The 22,601-nt window shown below is 38.1% G+C and overlaps 1 protein-coding gene across 1 annotated transcript in view; it reads left to right on the top strand.

Moving 5' to 3' along the window:
* Nucleotides 1-13,704: 13,704 nt before the first annotated feature.
* Nucleotides 13,705-22,601, top strand: part of LOC109417966 (zinc finger CCCH domain-containing protein 18) — a 104,572-nt gene continuing 95,675 nt past the window's right edge. Inside the window, exon 1 of the mRNA XM_062853445.1 lies at nucleotides 13,705-13,771. Coding sequence (XP_062709429.1) covers nucleotides 13,735-13,771 — 37 coding nt within the window. The 5' untranslated portion in view covers nucleotides 13,705-13,734. The remainder of the gene's footprint in view (nucleotides 13,772-22,601) is intronic.

Genomic DNA, 22,601 nt, shown 5'->3' with positions numbered 1-22,601 from the left:
CACACACACACACATTTTGAGAGTAGAAGTACTTGTGATAAAAATAAAATCATGATGTTTCTTGCCCTACTTTTTTTTCGCTTCCCATTTGAAGTTAGATTTTGTGGGGGCCCCTAAAATGTGGGGGCCCGGGGCCATGGCCCCCCTGCCCCCCCCTTAAATCCGGCCCTGCTCACGGATGATCACCCGTCCGGTGATCACAACGTGATGATGACATTGTGGATGATGTAGGTTGTAGGTACCTTCCAGATATGAAATGCCCAGCTTTAGCAGAACACATTATTGATGAACGTTCGAGGAGGAGGCTCTTTCTTTCTTCCGGCTTCCAGTGATTGTGAACGTCATCGTGGTGGACCTTTCGATCGATGATCCATGATTGGTAGTCATTCCTCTGTCTGAAAGTCACTAGGTTAGTACGTCTAGCGGAGATTGATCGTTTTTGTCCCCGGTCTGGTCATTTGACCACAGATTGAAGCGTTCGTGCGATGCACAGTGACTGTAGTATGTGGTAGAGTGTTTTGTTTGTCAGCCGCATTACATGGATGTTACGTGAGTATGGATTAGCCGTAGACCGATGAAACGACTTCTCGATCGGTCGTCGTAAATGAATCGGTACCGTTTGGTTGGCCATAAAGTCTGCATATATGAATGGCTAGTGTACCCAACGTTGCAATCGTTTGACCAGTAAACGTGGAGAATGTCGTTCGGATAGTTTGACACATTTTTCAAGAAATGAAAGTCACACTAGTTCTATGGGAATTGGAACGCGATTGAATAACGGCACACCGTCAATCTAGTTACGTGATAATTAGTAGCATTAGCAATGATCAGAGAGTAGACCTCATGAGTTGTTTGAACCGTTCAGTCACCGTGAGCAATGATCAAATTACAGGCATTAGCAAGACGATTCATTAGCAATAAATCTACCGAAGCGGAACAAATCGATACACCCTCGGGTGACCTTTTCCAATGTGATGGCTTTATTAGATTGAAGACTTGAAGGCCTCCGCTGCCCGAGGCGTGAAAATCGACCGAGAATAAACCTGCTGATGGTGTTGAAGAACGTTGGGAAACCGCGTGAAGATCGCCGCAAAGAAGGCAAACACGCGACCACGCCATCAGAAGCGGTGCAACAGTTTATGCAGGAGCTGGCTGATGTAAATCGTTTGGGCACGCGTCCATCCATTGATCGTGAGTGGTTGATCGGGTGCAGAGCGCGGTGGGGAATAGTTTGATCAGAAGGCTGCTGCAGGGTTCGGTTGGGCTCCGCAAAGTGAGCGTGCTCTCCGAAGGACGTCCAGTGTCTGGTTGTTGCGGTTTGCGTTTCCATTTCTGCAGCCCGTTTTGGCTGCTCCTAGTTGTTGCACAGCAAGATCAGTGCAATAAATAAGTGGTTGATCCTGTTTTGTTGGGTAAAACTTGTCTTGGAGCAACGGTGGTTTGCAGAATTGCTGTCAAGTGGTCAACTTGCTTTGAATAGTTGGCATATGATTAATGGTTTACAGGAACACATATTGAAACGGTGGTTACAAAGTGCTTTCATCATTGCTTGCAAGTTCTTATTTTGTTTTGATTCATTGCGATCAACTCGATTTGGAACGTGAGGTATAGTTTCAGTATCAAACAAAAAGGCATTTTCCTTAATTTAAATCTTTATTTTTAGTATTTCGATCATAAAAGCTGTTGATAGTTGCAGTGGTAATCGAGAAGGTAATCAACAAGACTATACTGAAGGCAACAGGTTCGAGTCCGAGTCGATCCAGGAACTTTTCGTAATGGAAATCTCCTTCACTTACTTTGCTAAAGATTATCTTCGTGCCTGCCATACGATGTAGGTGTAGACACATACAAAGTGATCACCCAAGCGAGGACCCAAGTAACATTCTTCTTAGTGAAATGGACAATAAAAGATTCTAAAAATCATCATAAAACCAAAATAAAAGGAATCAGGTTTCATGACCGTTCTCGAAACCTCTACAACACTAATTTGTCATCAAAATGGTACTTGGGAAAGCTCTCAACTAATTCATATGGAAGTGCATTATCACTCTAAACTGAGAAGTAGGCTTCCCCACACAACCAGAAGTCGCATAAGGATGCACGCAGTACAGTAGACATTCGCTCGGTGCAAACGCTTTAACTGCAATGCTTTTTAACTGCAAGTCCGCTAAGTGCAACAATTTTGCAGTTATCGCACCGCTATCCGTCAAAACGAAATATCAACAGCGATGCGATGTTTTTCGCATGCACTTTTGTTGCAGTGCGATGTTTTCAGTATGCACATTGGCTGCATTCTACAGCAACTGACAGCTCTTTGACGTCTGTCAGTTGTTGCAGTTATCGAATTTTATTCGCTAAGTGAAACGTAAACATGTTGCAGTTAATGAACGTCTACTGTACATAATATAAAGTGCGATTTTGAGTTACTGTCGCACGGCAAAAGGACAATTTTCATCGCATATGATATCACGGAGAAAAGTATTTGGTAAGTACAAACAAAATTTAGCATGATTCAACCAAATTTCAAGGTTGAGTTTTGCACAAACAAAATCTTAGCTTCATTGAACTGGTGGCATTGGTTAAAGCAAAATAAAATCTTAGGTAACTGTTTTGAGGGTTCGATACCTTAATTCAACCAAATTTTGTTTAAATTTATCATTGTTTTGGTTATTCAATTTTGACAGCTATCGAAACAAACTTAAACTTTAGTTATTTCAATAAAATTATTTAGTTTCAATGCTCCGAGGCGAACCAGCCTAGGGCTGAAAGCCTCGTAAATAAAGCTAATAAGAATAATAATAAAATTTAGTTTCAATTTAACAAAAGTTGGTTAAGGACAAGGTATTTGGAGTACATTGCTCAAAATGTCTAGAGCACCGTTTTTTAGAACCGTTGAACGGATTTGGATGAAAATGCATCACGCTAATTATTCAGTGGTTGTCAACAGCGTGATGCATTTTGATCCAAATCCGTTCAACGGTTCTAAAAAACGGTGCTCTAGAAATTTTGAGCAATGTACTCCAAATACCTTGTCCTTAAAAACAAACAAACACAGTAATTCAAAATAAACAAAGAGCTTGTTGAAATTACTTTGATGGTTCATCCCTCCCAACCCTCCTCTTTCTTCTTGTCATGTTTTTTTTTTAATTGCAAATAAATAATGTGGAAATAAAATGATGAATCTGTGTTAACATTGTTTTATTGTCAGAAATTCATTCTTATCATATAGCTTATATTTCGAATATCAACTCAAATCGTTTACAAAACTTCCGCGGAGATCAGACTTATAGCCTTTACTCCATGATTCTTCGAACTTCGTACATGTTGCCTGGTTTTTTTTTTAAATTCGGTCGGAAAATTGCGAACTACTATTAAAAAGCCCGAAAACCGCAGGGGAAAACACGATATTTTGCGGAATTCTCGTCTCAACATGCATAATCAATCTGAAAAAAAAATACATGGCTAATAAGAAAAAACAGTATGTTTGAAGTAAAAAACTTACTCATACGCTGATGATGGTTTGTGTGGCTCTATGCCTTCCGGAGATCGTGAAATTCAGATGATCCGAGCTGCGGAATGACCGCAAACACTTGTCCAGATCACTAGTCAAATTAACTTTCATTCACCAAATAAACGCCAACTAGAGGGAGGCAAGCAGCAGCAAATTGACAACAATGGGACTATTGTAGGATGAGTACGGCTGACGCGGCGCAGCTGGCGGTATGAACAAACTAATGATTAAGTTTGCTTCGAACCATGTTTTAGATTGGTTTTCACCCAACCAATTTTTTAGGTAATTTTTACTGAGTTAATTGATTCATTCCAACCTGAGATCAAGTTTGAATTTGCCAACGATGAAGATTTTCGTCAACCAAAATTTTGGTATTAACAAGCATACCGGCAGTTGATATAAGGTATATTTTTAGTTTGAATCTAAGTAAACATTGCTTTGAAAGAATAAAATCACATAGTCTAAAAATACTTGAAAAAATCATTTGTTCTAAACGGAACCGCAACGTGGCAATGAATATTTGTTTACCTTGAAGTAACCAAGATCAGACTTTCAACATCAACTAAAATTTTGGTTGCTTCAAATAAGCTTGATTTTTCTCCGTGATGTTATTTTTCATATATTTTGTGCCAATTGGGCAGGTGTACCTATTTTGGGCAGTTGCCGCTATAACAAATTCAATTTTATACTTAATACATAACTTATTTATTAGCACACGGTTAGATACGTACAGTATCCAACCCTATACAAAAACTCATGTCAATTGGTATGGAATTGACTTAGTTATATCGGCAAGTGCCCAAAATACGTTCACCTGCCCAAATCGCACAAGATTCATCTGGTAAAGTCGTATAATAGCACAAATCAACTTTACTACATTGTAGTAAACGATATTCTGTTATCTCCATAACTTTTTCGCACAAGCGAGCGAACTCACATAGTTAAATAAATTCGCAATAGCGAACTACGATGATTGGATGACTTCACTTGGTACTTTTCTTTTTATGCTAGTGTACTCGCATTGGTGTACGAATGAATCCGCATAAATGTAAAACTAAACTCGTTAAAGTGTGTGTACAAACTCGCATAGGCTAGAATCATTTATGTTAACTAAAAAGTGATTCCTGCAGCGATCCCTTAAAAACTCGATTCCTTCACAATTTTTTGCAGCCGAAACATAAGACCAAAAGCGACCAAATAAGTTTCCCCCTGAAGAAGACACTAACCCCGTGTCGAAACGTTGGGATTTGCTATTTTGAGAGTGCGTAACCATTTTAAATGATAGTTGATACGATACGGTCGAGTCGCCTCTAGAATCTTGCAGGAATTTCTCCAAAGATTCTTGCACAAAATTTCATTTCAAAGTTTCATCTAGGATTTCTCCAGGTATAAAGAATACCTGACCTGTGACTTTTCGAGGAATTATGTCTTGCAGGATATTCTCCAGAAGTTGCTCCATGCAATCTCCTATCTTTTCATGCAATATATTCTTCAGGTATTCCTCAAATTATTCCTCTAGGGATTACTTTAGTAATACCACTTTGACTTTCTCCTGGACATTTCTTCAAGAATCTCCAGATTTTTTTTCTGGAATTTCAGCTATAAATGCCCCCAGAAGCATTTTTAGGAGGTCTTCTAAATAATTCTTCAGAATTTTTTTTTTTTCAGAAGATCGTGCAGGGATTCCACCAGTAGTTTCTTCATTTTTTGAAGCAAAAATTCATCCAGCATTTTTAAATGGAGTTCCTATAGAGATAGCAGTTAAATAAAATAGTAGATCACACTTAATCTTGAATAACTAGTACGGTAAATTATTGACGAAAATAGAACAGCTGAATGCAGCAAAATTGGATTGTTTACCTTTTGTTCACGTTTTTGACAGTTGGTATACTAAGCCTCGGATCGAAATCGGAACTACCGGAATCGTACTGCTTTCTATTTTCGTCAAAAAAGTACCGAACAGGCAATTCAGGATTGAGTGTGGATAGATGTTCATTTGTAGAATGACATTGCCATTATACTTACTTGATACTTGATGGGCTACAACTCGTATAGCGGTGAGTCTACGCCGAATGAAGTGTCCTCCTCCTAGGCCAATCGCTTCCAGTCTTCCTGAACCCGACCAAAAGCACATAACAAGATCATAACAAATTATTGCAACTGATGTAGGAAATAACAATAGTTGATATAATTCTGATATATGGATTTTTCCATGTGAATATCCATAACAACATTATATGAACATTTGTTATAATTTTAGTAACAAAATTGTAACAAAACTTGTTTCATTTTTTCATGCAGATGTATAACAATGTTATATTATGCATTACAATATAATTGCCTTTAACATAATTTTGTAACACATTTATTGCAATCTTTGTTATATTTTTTGTAACAAAATTTCAGAATTAATAAGATTTTTTGTGTTGTCGCGAAAAAGATTGATAATTTTTGTTGTTTTGGTCACTCGAGCCAAGTGATTTGTTAAAAAAGCTTGTAACAATTTTGTTTTAAAATATATAACAGAACTTGTTATCCAGCTTTTTACGCTGTGATGAGGGGTGATTTGTTTTTGACAGATCTTGTCGACAGCCCTTGCAGCATCACAGCAGGAACATTTCAGTTCACTGCTCCCGAATTGTCAAATGTTTTCACCTAGAGGTTACCATTGTTACCATTGAAATAAATGTAACATTCTCAAAAATTTCAAACCTTGAATGCCTCAAGGAGCTGAATTGGAATTTTGTTATGAGTTCGCATGTTTAGTCTAACAAATTTTGTTATGATCTTGTTATGTCTCATTGAGTATATCTCAACTTGTTATATTTTTGTTTAAATTGGAACGAGTTTTGTTAGAATTTTTGTTATTTTAATTACTAACAGTACATGTTTTATACCAACCGTAAATCATTGTAACAAAATAACAAAACCTGTAATAATTTTGTTTTTCCCATCTACTCGGGAACTTTTAGAGTTCTTAGGACCTCCTCAACTGCAAAAAGCCAGTGTGTGCGCGGCCTTCCACAAAGTCCTTCCTGGTTCTCTTCTAAATATGATTTTAGCTTGTTGTTCCTCCGGCATACGAGATAGGAGCCCAGCCCACCGTAGCCTGCCGTGTTTTATTCGAATCATATCCATTTCTTTATATACTTGGTACAATTTGTAGTTCATACGACGCCGCCAAACGCTATCCTCCAGTTTACCGCCGAGTATCGTTCGCAGCACTTTACGTTCGAAGATTCCAAAGGCTCTCCGATCAACTTCTTTCATGACCGTATAAAGCAACCGAAAGAATCAGTCTTGTACAACGCGAGTTTTGTATTCTTTTTCAATTATAATGTACACTATATTTATAAATGGACAAAAAAATAAATGTACTGAAATCTGGTCTACGATTATTTGATGACAATAAATAAATTCCGATACAAATTTCTACAGTGATTCCATCTGAAATTCCTTCAAGGATCAAAAACTCAAAAACTCCTCCAGGGATTCATTCACAATCTCCTTCGGGGTTCAATTCAGAAATTTTTCCGCGAATCCGGAACGAAATTCTTCCAGAGATTTCTGCAGAAATAATTCCAAAGATTTCTTGCAGAAAATTCTCCATAGATTTTTTTTGCAGAATTTCCTCCAAAGTAACTTACACATATTTCTCGAAAGATGCCTCTGAAATTCCTAGATTCAAGAAAAATCCTTCAAATATTTCTCCAGTAATTCCATAAGATTTTTTGGAGGGATTTCTCCATAAATCCTCGTTTCTTTCAGGATAAAACTACCTACTTCAGATAATCCTTAAATGAAAAAGAAAAAAAAAACATCCTTCAGGTATTGCTTTATATATTTCTCCGGGAATAACTTCAGGATTGCAATATGGATTTCCTCAAGAATTCGGAAATCAAAGAAACGATTCTTGGAATTTTTCCAGATTTTTTTCAAAAGATTCTCTGGGAATTCCTCCATAGGTTTCTCCAGCAGTCCCGGCGGTTCCTTCCACTCTCCCGAAAAGAACGTTTTCGTGGTTTATGGGCAGTCTCTTAGATTTTTAGTAGATTTCTGAACACGACATGAACTTTAAGGCACGACAAAAGAAAGTGTGCAATATTTTCATAATTTCGATCTGTAGATTGCACCAAACACAATAGTATGGTTTCCCAAGAAACATTTTGTTGACCAATTAGCCTCGTAGAGGTTTTGAGAATCGTCATAAAAATAAATACCTTTTATTTTGGTTTTATGAAGGTTCTAAGAACCTCTTCTAGTCTATTTGACTAAAAAATGTTACTTGGGTTGTATCTAATTCTTGTCATACTAAGCACCGACCAATAATGATCGAGTTTATTCTTGCACCAGGCCCAAAGCTCCATGACTAGATTATTATTATTATTATTGACTTTTTATTATGGGGAAATTCAGCCCGAGGCTGGTTCATCCCCCATGACTAGATTGATTTGAATGACTAATTCTCAAATTAGCTTTTATATCATGCAAAAACATATTGTAACACAAGACCATTTTCTTAAAGTAATAAAATTGAATAATGGATCACTAAAATAACTAAAACGGTCGCTGGTTCGATCCCAGCCCCGGCACTTCTGTCAGTTGCTCTTCCCCCCTGAGAGCAGCTAACACTGACCCTCTTCTGAGCCCATGGCTCAAATGGACACGGATACTTGGACATCGGCGAACGGCAACTCATAATGGACCCCAATCGGACTGGAAAAAGGAACAATCAACAGCCACACATCATCATCATCGTGCTCATCATTCTACCATGATAGGGTAGAAAGTGAAAGCAGCGCAACGACAACCAGTTCGATATAGTAGAATTATAATAGAATACATTTAGGCGCTGTACAAAGTGTAAGTACAGCTTCCAATAGTCTATTTTATTAAACGACAACAGTGTTGATATTGATATTAACACTCATGGGCTTGGGCGCAACCTCCTGTCAAATTTTCATTCATGAAATGAGCGATCAGCTGATCCGAAACGTCTCGTAAAATGGCTCATTGGAATCGTTCACGCAGTGCCCTAGTAGACAAAAGAGCCACAGACAAACAGACGTAACACTCTTCAAAACGGCTTGGCACATGCATTTAACGATCAATTCAAATTTGATTTGATTTGCGCGATCGTTCCACCAGAAGCGCTAGTGTTCGATCGCTTTGACGTTTGCCAGTGTACACGTTGCTGAATGATGCAAACGAAAATTACAGGCAATTTGTGTAGTAGTGTGTGTGTCAGCAAAATGTCAAATCGAAATCCATCATGGCCGACAGTGTCGCACACGGTTCTGCCAACAAGTGGCAGTGTGCTCATGAAAATGACAGCGGGCAAAAGTTTTTGATGAATTTCCTCTAAGAGTTACGTCTGTTTGTCTGTGAAAGATCTGTAAATTAGGTTAAGTGATTGAAGAATAAAAAACGGCCGCTATGGAATGAACAGATGGTGCCACCGTAGCGTTGAGTGTTTGACATAACTCCACTGCTGTCGCAATGTTTATGTCCATAACGGTGCAGCCTCTGTTTACATGCGGTAAACGCTAGAAAAGTTGGCTTCATTGATCCATTATCCCTCGAATTCTATTTCCTTCTTCCTAATCCACGTCAATTTCAGGCACAGCATGAATTAAATTCCCGTCAGACCTGCTACGTGACACTACGTATATGTATAGCAATCCATTAGAAAAATGCGATGAGCTGATTTTTTTGTTTACCATGTATTTTGACATCCGATGATCAGGGTGACAGTTAAACACAAAGGAATTTGTTAAGCACCGACGACACTTGACGAAGCTTTGTTAAGTTGTGCTCACACTGTGTTTTCATTTTTGGCTTTCACCCCCGTCGCGAAAAGTCGTCATGGAATGCCTTATGGTACATAGAATAGTCAGAAAACCATGATTTGATCGTAGTTGCATATTCGATTCGGTCAAATCCTTCGCAATCCAAGCAAAACATGTGTTCAAAGTGCTATTTAGCAGAAAGCTTTCAAATAGAGATAGATGTAGTTTTAGAATAACGACCAAAATATTACGGACAAACAGACGTAACATTCTTCATTGATGCATGCATTAATAGTTATTATGTGACGAGTTGCAAAAAGTTGATGTTTTCAGCACGTGTCGTACATTTATCCAACGAGGCTTACCGAGTTGCATAAATACGAAGAGTGCTGAAAAAATCGAGTTTTGTAACGAGTAACATACAAAATTTTATGCAATGATTTTTTTCATTATATAACTCATTTGAGTTGCATAATGATCATAATGCAACTCAAATGAGTTGTATAATGAACATTATGCAACTATTTTTCATTATGCAACTCATTTCAGTTGCATAATGAACCAGTTTGAAAAAATGGCCATTATGATATCGAAATGAGTTATATAAAATTGAAATTATGATACTGAATTGCATAAATAATTTATTCAAATTTCATTTGAATTCTGCGGTCCTTTCATCAGAGGCACTAGTGTTAGATCGCTTTAGCGTTTGCTAATGTATACGTTGCTGAATGATGCACACGAAAATTACAGGCGTTTGTGTAGTAAAGTGTGAGAGTAAGACAAACATCAAATCGCAATCCATCATGGCCGACACCGTCTCGCGTGGTTTTGCCCACCTGCTGCCAATAGTGTTCATAAAAAAAGACATTGGGCTAAAGTCTCAAAAAATTTTCGTTACGGCTGTTTGTCTGTGAAAATATCCCGATTAATATTTTTGTTCACCAGATCATAAAACACCATCACAGTGCAACGAAGAAATCTTTCTCTGTGGTTGTGAAATACGATGTTTCGAATGCAGAAAATCCACGCACACATATGCCTGCATTTACAATTTACCGATGGGAAAAAGCAATTTACTTCAATAATTGAGCAGCTTGTGCTGCATGCTGCAACAATGAAATTCAACTTTGAAGTACCACAGAGCTTTTGTAGGGTGTGAATTGAAGGCCAGTTGAATTAGTGAATCTGGCGAAGTGAAAATTGAACGGTGATAAAAAACAATCCGGCTAGCTGCTGCTTTGGTGCGGTTGCCTTCGACATACGCAAAACGAGAAAATATGTGAAGTCGTAAGTGGAGTGAAATTAAAACGTGCAATTTTGCGTAATTTTTCATTTTCCAGTTATTGATAGTCTACATGTTTTTGCATTCATCTAATTAGTCATTTGCAAAGATAAGTTGTAATATCTTTATTTATTGGCTATTTTCCACCTGATATGACGGGAATTAGCACATATTACGAAGTAAATTTCTACCCTATATTCATCACGGATATTGTAAGCGTACTTTGTTGTTCCCTCAAGGATTTGTTTAAAAAAAGGTATTGCTTAGAGATTCCCCCAAGGACTCAACAATTCTTCTAGCATGATGGGCTTAGAAATACACCAGAATTACAGCTATTCCTTCAAGGGGCTGTCCATTTGTTACGTATACGAACGTAAAAAAGTAATAGGAGGTTCATAAATTCTTAGACATTTTAGAAATACATTCTAAAAAAGGGTTTTAAATGTCACAGAGCAACAGTTTAGATAGAATTTCAGATGAAATATGTTTAGAAAATCTTTAGAAGATAACTACCGGATTCTAAAAACACAGACACGTTTAGTACTTCCAGTGAGCTGTTCGCTCTTTGAAGGAAGCACGACACTAGACAACGGACTAGCATGCAACGCCCAGTGGCACAGCCGAAAACTTTACCTGACAGCTGCGGCGGGAATCGAACCCGCGCTCCTTAGCACGATGCGACTAAATGCTTGGTAACACTAGCCGCACGACCACGAAGCCACACAAATTTCTGTTCAAAATCACACTGGAAAAATGTCTGACGAATTTCCAAAGTGCTATTTTGATGGCCGTTTGTGAAATGTATGGTGTAATGAATGTGAGTATACATTTCCACCGAAATTTTCAATAGAATAATTGACGAAATTTCGATGATTTTCTGTTTATGTCCTGTTGTGTTGAAAATATTTTCCAGTGAATCTGCTAGCAAAAACACTGTGGATAATTGATGATTTTCTAGCATTTTTTGCAAAATTCTTTAAAATTATAATAAGGGAATCTCTGAAAAACTTGATTTTTTTTGTAGAATTAGTTTTGTTTGAAGTGAAGTTTTGGGAAACAACGCTACGAAATTCCTATGTGAGATATTAGAGAAAATAAAAGTAATTTTCTGGTTAAACTACTAGGATGATTTCTGAAAGAAATCGTAAAGAAATTAATAGTGAAGATCAGAATTTAAAAAAATATTCAATTTAAATCAACTTGACCTAAGCTTCTGGATGCTAACATACGAGAAATCAATTAGGTCATTTATCTTAGCTTCTTACGAAATTATTTGACTTTTATTTTATCTTTGCGGAAGTCATATACCTAACTTTCAAACTCTCGAAAATAGGAATTGATGATAAACTGCTTTCTTGGATTCAATCATATTTAACAAATAGACAACAAACAGTACGTTTCGAAGGTAGCAAATCTCAACCCATTAATGTAACGTCTGGTGTCCCCCAGGGTTCACATTTAGGTCCTCTTCTTTTCATTTTATATGTGAACGACGCATATTATATATTCAAGCATTCAAAGATATTAATTTATGCAGATGATATGAAGATTTTCATGGAAATCAAAAGTGAAGAAGACACTAGTATATATCTAAACGAAATACGTTTGTTCTACATATGGTGTAATAAAAGTTTGCTTCAGTTAAACGTTAAAAAATGTAATTCTATCACCTTTAGTAGAAAAAGGAACCAGCATATAACTAGTGTGACCTTAGGGGATCAAATCGTTGAACGATGTGAAAGAGTTAGAGACTTAGGTGTGATCTTAGATACTAAAATGAGTTTTATCGATCATTACAATACAATAATTCATAAAGCTACCAACATGCTGGGGTTCATAAAGCGATTTAGTATCAACTTTAACGATCCATACACTATCAAAACATTGTACATTTCTTATGTGAGATCGATTCTTGAATATTGTAGTATTGTTTGGTCCCCATTTATGAAAACTCATGAAGAACGCATAGAATCGGTGCAGAAGAAATTTTTGCTATTTGCTCTACGTAAACTGAGATGGACAACTTTTCCACTTCCTTCTTATGAATCACGTTGTATGCTAATAAACATACAAACTTTAAAGGAACGTCGTGAATATGCTATGATAACATTTGTAAATGACATTGTTTCGCAACGTGTAGATTGCAGCAATCTGCTATTCTGTTTTAATTTTTATACTCCGACTCGACAATTAAGAAATCGAAACATATTTGCGGTCAGTCATCATCGTACAAATTATGCGAAATTCAGCCCAATCAATAGAATGATGTTAATTTATAATAAGCATTACGAATCTATCGACTTGACCATGTCTCGCGTAAAGTTAAAACAATATTTCAACTCTGTACGATACAATAGAATATAGAACAAATTATGTATGTATGTAGTCTACAAACGGTTGACGAAATAAATAAATTATTATCAAAGGCATATGGGATGTAGGAAATCATGTTTTGGGTTTAATGAAAACCAAGTGTTCAAAATAGACTTGCGTTCAAGGTTTCCTGTGGAGCTTAATATGACATTCTCATGACATAATGTTCCGTATTCCGCTCACCTTTTCAAATCTCATTAAACAACATATCTGACATTTGAAATACGCCTCCCAATCACTGACGGAAATCATGTCATAACTCAGCCCAAGGTGTTGATTTTCCTACACCAACAGCAACACCTCGACGACAGGCATTAGAAAAACATTACAATACGAATAAAACACAACGCCCCAATCTGCCGGAAATTCGGAACCCAGGAAGACAAAACCGAACCAAAAAATAGAGATAAATACTACCTGCCTACCTTCATCGCATCAAACAAACCGCTCTCAACTACACCATCCCAGCAGCATGACCATAATGATTAGTGAAATCGACAGTCATTCAATCAGAGCTCGGATCGCGATCGATGATCAAACGAACTGCCTACCTCAAATCCAATGCCCACCTCCTATATATTTGGTGTTTCTTTCATAAATCGGTGCGATCGCGATCGATCGCATTAGTCATCAAATCACCTAACCAGTTTCGATTTTTCGGCTTAGGAAAATTGTATAATCGAATCATCGCACATCGCATCGAATCCCCAGGAAGTATACATTTTACTGAATTCAGTTTTTTTTCTCCTTCTCATTTCCATTCCTCAGGGGAAGCTATGAAAAAGATACGGCGATGGCTGCTGGTGTTTGCGGGTAAGTAAAGCTACCAGAGATGCGCATAATTGATTGATCAAACGATTACGTAATGGCCAGCTCAGACGGCGGCGGCGGCGGTCCGAACAGGTTCCTCAGTGGACCGAGAAGCATCATCATCAGAAAATAAACAGTAATTGGAACTGGATTGGTCTAGAAAAACACGCACTGGAATGGACGAGCTTGCTCATCCGCCTCATCAATTCTATAACCCCAATCATAACCAATTAAATCGAACGATTCAATTTCAATGCCACGGTCGCCACTACTATCGGCGGAAACACGCGGTGAGGTGGTGGGTTGCCCCCCATTAGTTGACTTTACCGACAGTGTTTCTCAATCTATGTGTGTGTGATTCGGTTTATAGATGACTGTCAATTTCTCGATTTTGCGTAGGTTAATTGAGCCAAGTGGAAATTACAATGTTTGAAACGCTTTGACACCCATGTTAGCAACAGAAACATACAGGGGGTGGCCAAAATGTTTGGGATAGGCAACTTTTTTTCTCCCACAAAAAAAATCAACATGCTATAACTTTTCATAGAGTGCATCAAAAAATCTCAAATTTTGACTGTGTCAACCTATTATATGTGCATCATTAGTACAAATTTGGGCTCGATTGTTTAATTTTTCGAGAAGTTAGAATCGTTCGGGTGAAGCACTATTATTAAGACAACTAATTTTTGAACTGTCATATCTCGGAAACCAGTGAACCGAATTAAATGATTTTTTTTACGTTCATCAACAATATATTGATACTTAATACAACGTTATAAAATGTAATATTTTCTCACGGCGAATTAAATTATACAGGGTTGAAATTTTTACCCATATAGAGGAAAATGAGTCAAATATACAATACCACATAAAAATTACTAAATGTGTTCTTCCTTCAATATAAATACTAAATAGGCTCTAATACATCTGATTAGAGATAACTTGAGTACTGAAGTGGAAAATCTTTGGATATCAACACTAAAATTTATTGACGTTGATGTAAAAAAAAATTATTTTTTCGAGAAAAATCCAAAAAGTGTCAATCCATGATAACTTTTTTCAACGTTTAAAAAGTACCTATGTTTTAATGGTTTGTGAAGCACTTACATATTGTTAGTGTACGTTCAAAATTTCATTCAATTCGGTTCACTCGTTTCCGAGATATGACAGCTCAAAAATGAGTTGTCTAAAAACAGTGTTTTACCCGATCGGTTCTAACTTTGCGAAGCATTATTCAATCGAGCCCAAATTTGTACTAATGATGCACATATAATAGGTTGACAAACAGTCGAAATTTGAGATTTTTTGATGCACTCAATGAAAAGTTTTAGCATGTTGAACTTTTTTGTGAGAGAAAAAAAGTTGCCTATCCCAAACATTTTGGCCACCCCCTGTATGTTCGATGAACAAATTCCGATTTGAATTGCGAATTCGAACCCACGACTCCCGATTCTATTCCTCCAAGTTAATGTGCTACTTGACCATCTCCGTCGCCGGATTGTGAAAAGAAGCAAACCATTAGGGATATTACACTGTTGAAAATGCTTTGACATCCATGTGCACAACAGAACATGTGCTCGATGAACAAATTGAGATTTGAAATTATGAAAAGAAATCCACGTACTCCGGTGAGACTCGAACTCACGACTCCCAATTCGCTAGACGGGCGCTTCTATTCCTTCAAGCTACGGAGTCACTCGACTATCTCCGTCGCCAGCAGGCCTAGAACTGAACTCGATTCCACAATCGCACATGGTTATCTTCTTTTCACAATCCAAACCCCCTTCGGATGGGATTAGATGAACATCTAACACATTGTCTGTTGTGCACATGTATGTCAAAGCGGGAGAGGAAGTTATTTTTAATTGTCGAGAGCTTCGGGCACTGCCTTCCAATCACTTATTGGTATGGCAATTAGTGTGCAGTCGGACTCTCGACGGGTCGGTCCTCGGCCGACCGAATACGGTAAGGGTGACCGTAGCACCTTACAAATGTCAATTTCTTGATTTTGCTTTGGCTGACCAAGCCATGTGGGAAATTACACTGTTGAAAATGCTTTGACATCCATGTGCACAACAGAACATGTGCTCGATGAACGAATTGAGATTTGAAATTATGAAAAGAAATCCACGTACTCCGGTGAGACTCGAACTCACGACTCCCAATTCGCTAGACGGGCGCTTCTATTCCTTCAAGCTACGGAGTCACTCGACTATCTCCGTCGCCAGCAGGCCTAGAACTGAACTCGATTCCACAATCGCACATGGTTATCTTCTTTTCACAATCCAAACCCCCTTCGGATGGGATTAGATGAACATCTAACACATTGTCTGTTGTGCACATGTATGTCAAAGCGGGAGAGGAAGTTATTTTTAATTGTCGAGAGCTTCGGGCACTGCCTTCCAATCACTTATTGGTATGGCAATTAGTGTGCAGTCGGACTCTCGACGGGTCGGTCCTCGGCCGACCGAATACGGTAAGGGTGACCGTAGCACCTTACAAATGTCAATTTCTTGATTTTGCTTTGGCTGACCAAGCCATGTGGGAAATTACACTGTTGAAAATGCTTTGACATCCATGTGCACAACAGAACATGTGCTCGATGAACAAATTGAGATTTGAAATTATGAAAAGAAATCCACGTACTCCGGTGAGACTCGAACTCACGACTCCCAATTCGCTAGACGGGCGCTTCTATTCCTTCAAGCTACGGAGTCACTCGACTATCTCCGTCGCCAGCAGGCCTAGAACTGAACTCGATTCCACAATCGCACATGGTTATCTTCTTTTCACAATCCAAACCCCCTTCGGATGGGATTAGATGAACATCTAACACATTGTCTGTTGTGCACATGTATGTCAAAGCGGGAGAGGAAGTTATTTTTAATTGTCGAGAGCTTCGGGCACTGCCTTCCAATCACTTATTGGTATGGCAATTAGTGTGCAGTCGGACTCTCGACGGGTCGGTCCTCGGCCGACCGAATACGGTAAGGGTGACCGTAGCACCTTACAAATGTCAATTTCTTGATTTTGCTTTAGCTGACCAAGCCATGTGGGAAATTACACTGTTGAAAATGCTTTGACATCCATGTGCACAACAGAACATGTGCTCGATGAACAAATTGAGATTTGAAATTATGAAAAGAAATCCACGTACTCCGGTGAGACTCGAACTCACGACTCCCAATTCGCTAGACGGGCGCTTCTATTCCTTCAAGCTACGGAGTCACTCGACTATCTCCGTCGCCAGCAGGCCTAGAACTGAACTCGATTCCACAATCGCACATGGTTATCTTCTTTTCACAATCCAAACCCCCTTCGGATGGGATTAGATGAACATCTAACACATTGTCTGTTGTGCACATGTATGTCAAAGCGGGAGAGGAAGTTATTTTTAATTGTCGAGAGCTTCGGGCACTGCCTTCCAATCACTTATTGGTATGGCAATTAGTGTGCAGTCGGACTCTCGACGGGTCGGTCCTCGGCCGACCGAATACGGTAAGGGTGACCGTAGCACCTTACAAATGTCAATTTCTTGATTTTGCTTTGGCTGACCAAGCCATGTGGGAAATTACACTGTTGAAAATGCTTTGACATCCATGTGCACAACAGAACATGTGCTCGATGAACAAATTGAGATTTGAAATTATGAAAAGAAATCCACGTACTCCGGTGAGACTCGAACTCACGACTCCCAATTCGCTAGACGGGCGCTTCTATTCCTTCAAGCTACGGAGTCACTCGACTATCTCCGTCGCCAGCAGGCCTAGAACTGAACTCGATTCCACAATCGCACATGGTTATCTTCTTTTCACAATCCAAACCCCCTTCGGATGGGATTAGATGAACATCTAACACATTGTCTGTTGTGCACATGTATGTCAAAGCGGGAGAGGAAGTTATTTTTAATTGTCGAGAGCTTCGGGCACTGCCTTCCAATCACTTATTGGTATGGCAATTAGTGTGCAGTCGGACTCTCGACGGGTCGGTCCTCGGCCGACCGAATACGGTAAGGGTGACCGTAGCACCTTACAAATGTCAATTTCTTGATTTTGCTTTGGCTGACCAAGCCATGTGGGAAATTACACTGTTGAAAATGCTTTGACATCCATGTGCACAACAGAACATGTGCTCGATGAACAAATTGAGATTTGAAATTATGAAAAGAAATCCACGTACTCCGGTGAGACTCGAACTCACGACTCCCAATTCGCTAGACGGGCGCTTCTATTCCTTCAAGCTACGGAGTCACTCGACTATCTCCGTCGCCAGCAGGCCTAGAACTGAACTCGATTCCACAATCGCACATGGTTATCTTCTTTTCACAATCCAAACCCCCTTCGGATGGGATTAGATGAACATCTAACACATTGTCTGTTGTGCACATGTATGTCAAAGCGGGAGAGGAAGTTATTTTTAATTGTCGAGAGCTTCGGGCACTGCCTTCCAATCACTTATTGGTATGGCAATTAGTGTGCAGTCGGACTCTCGACGGGTCGGTCCTCGGCCGACCGAATACGGTAAGGGTGACCGTAGCACCTTACAAATGTCAATTTCTTGATTTTGCTTTGGCTGACCAAGCCATGTGGGAAATTACACTGTCTCACCGGAGTACGTGGATTTCTTTTCATAATTTCAAATCTCAATTTGTTCATCGAGCACATGTTCTGTTGTGCACATGGATGTCAAAGCATTTTCAACAGTGTAATTTCCCACATGGCTTGGTCAGCCAAAGCAAAATCAAGAAATTGTCATTTGTAAGGTGCTACGGTCACCCTTACCGTATTCGGTCGGCCGAGGACCGACCCGTCGAGAGTCCGACTGCACACTAATTGCCATACCAATAAGTGATTGGAAGGCAGTGCCCGAAGCTCTCGACAATTAAAAATAACTTCCTCTCCCGCTTTGACATACATGTGCACAACAGACAATGTGTTAGATGTTCATCTAATCCCATCCGAAGGGGGTTTGGATTGTGAAAAGAAGATAACCATGTGCGATTGTGGAATCGAGTTCAGTTCTAGGCCTGCTGGCGACGGAGATAGTCGAGTGACTCCGTAGCTTGAAGGAATAGAAGCGCCCGTCTAGCGAATTGGGAGTCGTGAGTTCGAGTCTCACCGGAGTACGTGGATTTCTTTTCATAATTTCAAATCTCAATTTGTTCATCGAGCACATGTTCTGTTGTGCACATGGATGTCAAAGCATTTTCAACAGTGTAATTTCCCACATGGCTTGGTCAGCCAAAGCAAAATCAAGAAATTGACATTAGGGATAGTTCAGTTCTACACCATCAGGCGATGGCGATGGTCAAATGGCCCCGTAGCTTGGAGGATAAAAGCGCTAGTCTAGCGAATTGTGAGTCGTGGATTCGATTGCCACCAGAGCACGTGGATTATTTTTTATATTTAAAATTTTATTTATTCAACGAACACGTTTTTCTCTTGTGTGCATGAATGTCAAAGCGTTTCAAACATCATAGATGACTGCCAAAATCTGAGAGATAAAACGATCCATGATTAATCCACAGACAAACAGACATATTTGCCGTTTGTATGGGAGTTTGAAAATGCACCTGGAACTGCAACTTGGATTCTTCACTAGAGCATTGACAACAAGGGGAATTTATATAACTGCAATTCGAGCTTCACTGAAACATTGTCAACAACATTGGAATTGCTAGAATGTTTTTTATCAGATAGTAAACATGTAATTTACTATGGCATCAACGTAAATTTAACAAGTTAATTTCTTCTTTGGAATTCAGACAAAAATAAATCAGTTTCTGTAAAAAAATTTCCGTGGGATATTCATCTGTGTTAAATATGATAGAAAGAGCGTTAATGATTAATCATAAATTTAATCATGATTAATGATTAATGATTAAGATTAATCAAAATCATTAATCATAATCACAAAAAAATCTCATTTAATCATTAATCATTAATCTTAATCACACTGTTTTTGCAATTTAATCAATAATCAGTAATCATAATCATAAGAAAAAAATTAATCAATCATTAATCATTCATCACCAAAAATGATTCATCATATGAAATATATTATCCAATTTAAATTGGTTCAAATGCTGTTCTAAATAATATAATTTTTGATTCTTTTTTCAAAAATCTCCCGGACAGAGTTACCTTTTACTTTTGAAACTTCAAAAACATGTGAAACAATAAATATATTTTAATCATTTCCAGTTTTTTGTGATTGATTAATCATGATTAATCATGATTTTTAATCAATGAGCCATTTTTAATCAATAATCATAATCATTAATCACAGATAAAACCAATTTTAATCATTAATCATAATCTTTAATCATCCTAAAAATCAAATTAATCATTAATCATAATCAATAATCGCCAAAATAGGAATTTTAATCATCAATGATTAATCATGATTAAAAGTTTTGTTAATCATGAACGCTCTGAGAAAGTTACATTTTGAATTTGATTTACATTACCAATATTTACGGTGATTTTTTGATTACATGACCAGTAATATTCCGATTTTTTTATCTGTGCATGTTTCAGGAAAAAAATGGAAGTCTATGGTGTACCCGAATAAAACGGTATCATACGACTATTATACGACTTGTAATTTTCGTATTATTTATGTGAGCATGAGCATGAGCATGAGCATGATTGACCGCCCGCGGTTGCTCCTCTGTTATTGCAAGGACAGCTGCATTTACACAAAGAACCAATAGATAATGCTTGGGACTAGCCTTCTCCTCATTGTGTAAATGCTGGCATCCCAATACTTTTTTAAAAAGCAATACCAGCGCCGGCCGCGTCCGAATGCAGGTCAATTGAGGATAGGGAAGGAAGTGATGACGTGATTCTCGCTTAGGCCAATAACCGAGGAATTCTCTGCGTTACTACGAGTAATCACTAGGAGTTTGGATACGGGAAGGGATGATTTGTTTTGGTAACAATCACCAGACCGATTCTTGTTTAGCTATGAACGATGCACTCGCGAAAAATTGAATACGTCCTCACATACGCAACATGTCAGGAAATAATGTCCACCGCACAATCAATTAGAGAAAACAAAACCGCATCTACTGCTAGCTGGCGTCGTACGGCTGATCCCGGATACCACACTCACGCCCCGATCACTATATTTTAACTACCGAATGGCTTCCAGCCATTTCATTGTTTTTTATTTCTATCAAAAATAGTTCGCGTAAAACGAGGTTCGCGGAAATAAGAAACGGAAGACACACATAAACACCCGTGGAATTACGAAATTACGAAACAGAACACGCAAAATTGCGAAACTCGGCTCGAAGAAATCGACGCGGACACCGTGGTCTACCTACCACTGAATCGTACGGTAATCTTAATCTTTCTACAAAGGAGATGCTTCGCCGTTTGGATCGCTGCTTGTAAATCTGAAATAGAAAATAGTATTAAATGGTGATATGTTCGCAACAGTTATATTTTTTGTAAATTGTTATTTACACGTGGGACAAACTTACCTGCATCCCTCTGAAACAAATGGTACATTAGCAGTGCAAAACAAATTACAAAAATAGAATAAAAAACAATGATTAAACAAAAAAAAACATTAAAAAAAGTAAACCAAATTTTGATCCTGCATTTAAATTAACCAGACTGGAAAATAGCAAAATTAAAATTTGGAAAATTTAAAAAGCAAGATTAAACGCCGTAACGCACCATTCCAAGGTGATCTACCCACGTTACGGGTTAAACACTTGTAATTTTCGTATTATTCATGTTATGATAAACTGGATTGTAAACCTATGATACCACGAATTATATTAATGATTGCAGTTATCATTCTCGACGTTTCAATGATAGACTGAATGGGTTGTTAAGTATCGTTACCATTCAAAAATGCTTTTTTTTCTCGAACAAAAAAATCGATATATCATTGACTTTATAATCAGTTTATCATATGATACAGTGAATAATAAAAATAAAAGAGAAATATTTCATCAATTCTGTTTTATCGACATGAAAAAATTACACACCCCTGCGGACACTCGCCGCTTTCTGTCAAGCTTGTCAGCTGTAGTGTGGTGTTTTTTTTTTCATTGTTTTGTATGCTCGGATTCGAACTGTATGAAGTTTCCGATGCTGCTCCGTAGTTTCTCGCGCGGTGCTTCTGTGGTAGACCAAATCTGCTCAGTGTTCGCGGGTGGATCAATGTCAATAATGCTATAGACACATTCTACGGGCCCTGTATCATCAATATCAATTTTTCAAAGTTTAGTTATGGCATATTTGACATTTTTATCACATTCTACACAACTTTTGCCATTCAAAAATGTATTCGACATGATACTAGTATGACAATAAATATAAATTGAACGACGATTAAGATTGACATTAAAATCGTGATTTTAAGTCATTTAGGCACACTTTTCATCCAAATTGTCGTATTTTAAACACCAACACACTGATTTTTCAAAAGTCTTCCATCATTTGTAGATAAATGTATGTAGATTTTTTAGCATAAAAAGATTTTTAATCGGAAGACTTTACAACTCTGAAATATAGCTGATCATAGTATGGGTTTTTATTGCGTTGTAACGTCACGAAAAATCAACATTTTTAAATTTTATTCAAAAACGGAAAACGTTACAAAAATGAAATTTTGTATGCTCTTTGTACTCGAAAAGATCTTTCAAATGAGCCTAAAAGAAAGAAAATCGGTTTACGGAAGCCTGAGTTTCACCTGGTTGAAGTTTGCGTTGTAACGTCACGAAAAAAAGTTCTGTGGAAAAGACCACATCTTTCTGGATTGGACGGCTTCTGAATTGGACAAACGTAGTTCTATATTCAAAACAGTTTCGTTC

Source organism: Aedes albopictus, chromosome 2, assembly GCF_035046485.1.
Source record: "Aedes albopictus strain Foshan chromosome 2, AalbF5, whole genome shotgun sequence".
Taxonomy (NCBI): domain Eukaryota; kingdom Metazoa; phylum Arthropoda; class Insecta; order Diptera; family Culicidae; genus Aedes; species Aedes albopictus.
This window is presented reverse-complemented; position numbering and strand designations above follow the sequence as displayed.